Source organism: Osmerus eperlanus, chromosome 26, assembly GCF_963692335.1.
Source record: "Osmerus eperlanus chromosome 26, fOsmEpe2.1, whole genome shotgun sequence".
Classification (NCBI taxonomy): domain Eukaryota; kingdom Metazoa; phylum Chordata; class Actinopteri; order Osmeriformes; family Osmeridae; genus Osmerus; species Osmerus eperlanus.
The window spans coordinates 599,507-607,127 of NC_085043.1; the positions used below are offsets into that span (position 1 = coordinate 599,507).

At 40.0% G+C, this 7,621-nt stretch overlaps 1 protein-coding gene across 5 annotated transcripts in view; it reads left to right on the forward strand.

The window, feature by feature from the left end:
- Positions 1–7,403, forward strand: part of rabggta (Rab geranylgeranyltransferase subunit alpha) — a 78,684-nt gene extending 71,281 nt beyond the window's left edge. For 3 of the 5 annotated variants that reach the window (XM_062452338.1, XM_062452336.1, XM_062452337.1), the window contains 4 exons: positions 4,639–4,755; positions 4,853–4,966; positions 6,674–6,761; positions 7,031–7,403. In XM_062452338.1, coding sequence (XP_062308322.1) covers positions 4,639–4,755; positions 4,853–4,966; positions 6,674–6,761; positions 7,031–7,179 — 468 coding nt within the window. In that variant the 3' untranslated portion in view covers positions 7,180–7,403. The other 2 variants (XR_009928635.1, XM_062452339.1) reach the window with 2 other exon arrangements.
- Positions 7,404–7,621: the final 218 nt, after the last annotated feature.

Here is a 7,621-nt window from a genome sequence, read left to right on the forward strand (position 1 = left end):
ATTATACTTTCATTGAGAGACTCATTTGTGTGCTATGAAAACATACTAAAATATAGTAGCAAGCTGCAATGAGGGGGCCAAGCAGGTCAAATGACTCAACACATTTCAGACATCCTCAAAACGGGGTTCTGAGTCGATATGCCAAGCTTGGTGTGAATGCATCAAATATTTTCTGAGATACAACCCAACATCCTGTTTGACAGTTAACTGGCTGATTTTGATTGGCTCTAACAGGCAGATGGTTTAAAAAATCTAAACTATGTTTGATACATTTCGTAAGGCTTGGTCAGAAGATCATCTGTGCCAATTTTGGGGAACATTGGATAAAATGTGTGGCCTGTGAAACGTTTTTACACCTTTCAATGAAATACTATTCAATTTGACTACTATCACACTTTAACATGTGTCAGACTTGAGATTTCCCACGATATCAAGAGACAAAGGAATCACTTAAGACAAGCAAATTTTAGCCAAAAGCTGTTTTTAGCCAAAATGCATTTTTGCTTCCTTCAGCCACTCCCAGTGGCTGCCATCTTCAAAAATTACACCAACAAATTTGGGACATTCTCAGAAGAGGGTTCAGAGTCGACGTACCAAATTTGATGTTGATTTCTCAGAGTTGTTGAGATATGATGCAACTTCCTGTTTGGCGGCTCTGCTGCTGATTTTGATTGGCTTTACCGGACAATTCGTTTCAAAAATCAAATCGATGTGATACCTTTTGTGAGGCTTGGTTTGATCTTAATGTCTGCTAATTTTGGGGAACATTTTACAAAATTCGTGGCCTGTAAAGAATTTCTAAGCTTTTTGATAAAACCAGAAATTGCATTAAATCTACATAACCTGAAATTGATATCAGAGAGTTGAACTCGGCTTGATCCAGGGATTCCAACGGTACTTAAAAAATGTGTAAACACACCTCCAACTTTGACCCATTGGTGGCGCTAGAGTGCTCCATTGGGAGACATGAAACTTGGTGAAAAGGATCGGGACAAATTCGCTTTTACAACCGACATGACCAAGTTAGCGGTGCTGACTGCTGGCATAACATTGAATCAGCTGCTTTCAAAGTTTTTTTTTTATGGATAAAATGCTGGCTAGCTAACATAACGATAATATAAAATGGATACTTTCAGTGAATTTTGTTACATAAATTAATGTGTTGAGCTGCGCTTTGTCACCAATCCTGTTTGTGATATTCATGGACAGGCTATCGAGGCGTCTTCTGGGTGGGGAAGGATTGCGGTTCGGTGGGCTGGGGATTTCATTGTTGCTTTTTGCAGATTATGTGGTCTTCCTGTCATCATCGGTCTGTGACCTTCAGCGCCTCCCTAGGGAGGTGTTCCAGGCACGTCCAGCTGGGAGGAGGCCTTGGGGAAGACCCAGGACTAGGTGGAGATGATATATCTCCACACTGGCCTGGGAACACCTCGGCGTCCCCCAGTCGGAGCTGATTAATTTGGCTCGGGATAGGGAAGTTTGTGGCCCCCTGCTGGAGCTGCTCCCCCCGCGACCCGACTCGGATAAGCGGTTGACGATGGATAGTTGGAAATTCATGTGTTTACTGACGTGAACTGCCTGCACATTGAAAATGCGCACAAACTGTAAGTCAAATTATTGCAAAAGATTGCGTACTGGACATAACCTATGCAACCAATCTTCCTCTCCTCCACTATGCGGAGGGGGAAAGAACACTTTCAGCTTGCAACTCTGTACCCTGAACAAACGACTGATGACTTTTGGCACAAATGCTTATCAGGCAGTCCACGTGTGTGGACAAGGTGCAGATGTCAGTCACTCGCTTAGCCGTAGTCAAAGCAAGGAGTAAGCTCATCTTGAGAGAAGCGAAGTTCAAGGGTATGCTGTCGATCGATTCGAACGGAGGCTTACACAGAGCCTCCCAGCACCATGGACAGGTGCCACCAAGGCGTAGATGCTCTCTTAGGAGATTTCAGCAGCCAGGAAATGTTTAACCAATGAGTGGCTGAACAGAGTCGATCTGGCCAACCCTTCATGACAAGCTGAGACAGCCGCTGCATATAACTTAAACGTTAGGCCACACTTGCGTTTACAAGTCGGAGGTCCAGAATGGGTCGCATGCCTCCCGTCTTCTTTGGAATGAGGAAGTACGGGGGAGTACAGGCCCTATAGGCAGGCAACTATAGCCCATCGGTTGCTCTGTCCACCTCCTTTGGCCTCTTTCATCAATGTTCATGACTATTGGCCAGCTGTTGTCTGAAAATCCTTTGGGGTGGTGGACCATCATTGATGCACATGGGCAGGGCTCGACATTATCTTTTTGAGGCACTTGAGACACAAGTTCATTAACGTTTCACTCGTCAATGCACAAAAGTCACTTGTCCGGGTAAAGATTTATCCTTTTTTTGCTAGCTACCGTCGGCAGCTGTGTATCTAGCAAGCATTAGCAGCATTTGTATCGTAGTTAAATGTACGTAGTTAAATGTACGTAGTTAAATATCAGCTAATATTCAACTGTAAAGTACCGTATTTCTTCGAATAAACGCCGCACCAAAAATGAACGTTGTGTAATAAACGCATTCCTCGAATAAACGCCGCACCAAAACAAAATCGGAAAAAGGTTATTTAATTGGTTAAATTCAACCCCAGTATTTATTACACATGTACATAACTTTCTGCACAGCTTTATGTTTGAAAGCTAACATGTATGAACGTTTTGGCATGCTACTTCAGATTTCTACACAATGTAGAACACTTGTATTTGAGACAGTTGTACTACCAACGCACACCTAATTGATAGCCAATGAGAAAGGCAGTTGCCGCACTCATAGACAAACAAAGAATAGACAAGGAGGTCAGCGGTAGTAAATGAAACCTGCGTTTTTAGCTGCATGATTCATTTGTCACAATGCCAGCAACGAAGTTGTCTATGGCTGCACTGCAGCTACAATTCACGAAATCTCTCTTAATAATTAAACGCCGCCCTCGAATAAACGCTGCACCGAAAATGAACGTTATTTAATAAACACCGCAGCGTTTATTTGAAGAAATACGGTATACACCTTTTAAAGGATCCCTTGGTAAATCAGCCTCTGCTGGGTAGAAAGGGAAATTGTAGAAAAAATAAAAAGTTAACGCCAACATTTAGTGGCAAAATCCATTGTTATGTCTACAAAATTATTTTAGGTATTGTGAAAGAAATTTTGGGCCTATGTACAATGAATGTGTTTTAGGAGAAGTTTACAGTTGGTTAAGAAGCTTGATACAATGAATGTTGATTCAACACCATTTGGTAGAGATGCCATTTGCAGTTTTATGACACCTAACTAGGAGACGTGAAGTCTAAGAGACAGGAAGTCTGGGTGACCTGAGAGAGTTCTTGTCACCTGGGGGGAAGAGACAGTTGGTCTGAAGACAATGTGGATTCAACTGTATTGTTCTAAGGATTTAACCAATGACAGAAGAGATTTGGTATAGCTGCATGTCTGTAGGATGGACCAATGACTTTTGAGAACTGTCGTATCTATAAAATGGTCTGTTGAAGAATGTTCTGGGGGGGTTCAGGGCCATCAGCTGGGTAGTGCTGGTGGGCTGGATTCTCCCGGTTCCATTCTAGAGTGCTAGATAGAGCTGTATGGAATTGTCTTTGTGTTATTGTCTTATGTTTGTGTGTCGATGATGTTATGTTGATAACGTTATAATGTTTAAATCTACGTCAAATAAACATTAACTTAAACATTACTTCACCCGACTTCAGCTTAAACGATTGATTCTCTAAAAAACTTCCACGACAGTATAAGTTTAACTAGCTTGCAAATACTGAGGATAGCCTACCGAAGTTGAGTTAGCCAATGTCGTTAGCGATGCTAGCTAACGTTAGTTTGATATAACATTTCACTGGGTCTTGCAGCGCTGCTTGATTTACTAAAATGATTATGAAATGTTATGTTCTACTATCCATTTTCCTACTTTAGCAAGTCACAGTATTTCCAAGCCCTGATAGTGTAACTGAGACGACACAGTGCGTAATTCCTCTTTCAAGTAATAGCCCTGTTCAAGTGTTGAGCATTAAATTAGCTGCACGGTCTGTAGAGATCTTGGGACAAAGCCACTTTTTTGTATTTTGCTAATGCAGAATTCGGTAAAATAAAATCGTCAAATAATGAGTGGCACATAACGTGAAGTAACATGGCATTTTATTTTGTTTGAGTTTTAACTTGTCCAGTGGGGCAAGTACATTTCTCTTCCACTTGCCCTACAAAAAAATCCACTTGTCCCGGACAAGCGGACAAGCCTTAATGTCGAGCCCTGTCACATGGGAAACTATTGTGAAAAAAAAAACTATACATCAGTCTCGAGGTTCTTGACATGGTCATTCCTGAAACCTTTACCATAATTCATTCAAAGGCATATCAATCTTTTGTCATGCCCATTTACCTTCTGAATGGCATGCATACACAATCCATGTGTTAGTAAATGTATGAAGGCTTACTTTAACCTATTCATTTCCTTAATGCACACTGATTAAAGTGGATTTTAACTGGTTACATTAAAAAAGGATCATAGTTTTTAGATAGATTCACCTTGTCCGTCTATTTCATGGAAAAACCAGGGGTTCCTAATGTTTTATACATTGTATGTTCTGTCTGTCTCACATAGGTAGTGGACTCCATGCGCTCTGCATACTACAGTGACCTGTGCAGCAAGTTTATGATTGAAAACACAATTCTTAAGATGGAGTATGCAGAAGTCCGTGTCTTCAGTATCTCTGACAAGGTCAGTTCACCTAAGTTTATATGTGTTAGCTTTCAGTATTCTCCACCTTTTGGAAACATCTGATTTAAATGCCTCACTCTTTTTATCACCTTGACAGAATCTGACTACTTTGTGTCACCTGGACCAGCTGCTGTTGGTTACTCATATCAACCTGTCCTCCAATCAGCTGATCAGCTTGCCTCCACAATTTGCCATGTTGCAGTGCCTGGAGGTATGAATTATATACATGTACAGTATGATTTAAGTCATACAACAGATTTAAGTTGAGGCTCTGATTAGACTGGCAGGTCATTTAATGTGTGGCTCAAGCCACTGTTGTTGACAGTTTCATTGAAGGAATGGCACTGCTAATTTAAGTGTTTAAAATTGATAAAGATTTAACCCACTCAAATGTGCATTCATGAAATAATAATTTAGGGGGTTAACACTTATCCAATCTATTATCTATTCTAGTTTAGTGTTTTAACAGTAATGTTTCTGTCAGAAATATTTCTGACAGTGCACCGTTTTTGCCTCACCAAGCTAACGTTTCATGATGAGCCACTTTGCTCAAATGCTGAAAACAATTAGCTCTACGTTGTCAAGAGTCCCTGGTACTGTAATAACGTTACAGTAGCTACAAGGTTAGTCTAGCAAACCAACCTAGCTTACATAATTAGCACTAGGGCTAACTTTAGCTATCTAGATTTCATACGTTATACATTGTTTTCACAACTAGCACTTGAATATGTCAGTCAATTTTGGTGAGGACTAACAGCTACAGTGATGTCTTTAGCTAACGAGTCAATGTGGGAGTGAGATATGCTCGCAAAGGTGCAAAACACAACAGAGATCTTTGAAGTGTTTACATTTTCGCTTAATTACGAAACTGGGGTAGGCCGCCACTATCTCTCTATTAATTCCAGGAACCTCTGTGTGCATCTGTCTGTCTGTGTATCGTAGTTTCTGATGGTTATCTCAAGAACCTGGCACTCTGAAATGTCACAGGTGTCCTTTTTATAATCCAACGGAGTGCGTTCGGATCAGCATTTAGAAATTTTTAAAAGCAGGGTGCTCAACATTTTATAGACAATTCCCTGGCCTAAATACGTCCACTGCAAACATTTATCATATTCTCATGTATATGTTAGTGCATGTAAACCAGCAGATACTATTTTAAAAGAAAAATTCCCGCATTAAAATAATGCATCAGGACAGTTTGTATGATTTGAAATGGTCATTTATTATCACACTAGCATTTAATTATCACAGCAAACAATTACACTGCACTGAACCTTTAAGTAAAGTACAAAAAAGTTAAAATAACAAAACCTGTAATTATTACTTGTGAACGAATATCATTCAGGTCTTATTAAACCTAGTCACACGAAAGTGAATGAGGTAAACAAATACTTTCTGTTTCCTCTTCTGAGCCTATGCAGGTCACGTGAAAAATGATCCGAAGACCCAGTCGGGAAATGAACGAATCATTTCTGTTTCCTCTAGCTACCAGTACTGAGCCTATGCAGGTCACGTGAAAAATGATCCAAAGACTGTTACCTGAAAGAAGTAACGAATCGTTCACCTCCCGACCGTGTTTTCGGATCAATGTTTCGTTCTTCTGCCAACCTTGTCTTTCGGATCAATGATTCGTTCATCTGCCGACCGTGTGTTCGGGTACGAGTCTTTAGATCATTTTTCAAAATGTTGTGTACATTTGTTGTTGGTTGTTTTATTTATTTATTTACAGTTTAAGTTGTTCTCCCTCTAGCATGGGGACAGCAAGCATGCATTGGACAACCTTCATATATATTCTGATATTTACAGTCAGTTATGGAGCTGAAGAGGCATTTTCTCACAAATGGGATAAATAACTGGTAGGTTTTTTTGGACAAATGTTGATTTTGGTCATTGTACCAATTCCGTCTCTCTGTTATAGGTTTTGGATGCTGATGATAACGCAATTGAGGAACTAGAAGGCCTAAATCATCTCCCCAAACTGGAGGAAGTGTCCTTAAAGAACAACCGTATCCTTATGTAAAGTTCTTAACTCACTAATTCACTTGTCTCAACTCAAAAATAGTTTGGGAATTCAATTCAAAGCTTTAGTCCATAGCAAGAAAAACTGAAAAAAAGACATACAAGACAAAACAGTACATCAACACTCAAATTAAAATCAGTTCACATGCAAGAATATTTTGGAAAAGGTTCAAATGTTAGGTGAATGTTACATAGTGTTCTTGTTTTTTTTAAGTGAAGAAAAGATGTACATGTTTTCTTTGACCACATTGTGCAGGCATTTTCAAGATTTCTGATCTTCAGCCTCTAACTACCTGCCCTAAACTGACCCGACTTGATATCCGTGGCAACCCTGTGTCTCGGACTTCAAACATTCAATTCGAGTTGACAGAGTTACTGCCCTCAGTCACTGACCTCCTGGTCTGATTGGGAATTAGACAGGCTTACTGTTTTATTGTGTGATAATTACATTTTACATTTAGTCATTAATTAGCAATACTTGAGACCTCACTTGAATGCAATGTGTACATGTGTCTCAGTATGTGGATTGGATTATACACACTTGATGTGTAATGTGTGTAATGTCTCTGAGTTTGTTTGTTGCACCAAAACATGCGCTGATGTAATATAATAAATGGCATAAACATGAATGAGAAATTGTTGCATTTTTGGCTATAACGGGTACTCACAAAGCCTTGAAAAGAATGAGCCCTAAAGTAAGAATTTCTTGTGAGTGACAGAGCCTACACTAACCCAGTCTTACACTACAGTGCTAAAGCACGTGCAACAGAAGTGCTGGTCCATGCACATGAAATTCACACCAACAGCATATGCAGTAGAAGCTTGTCTTAAACAATCAGATAAGACC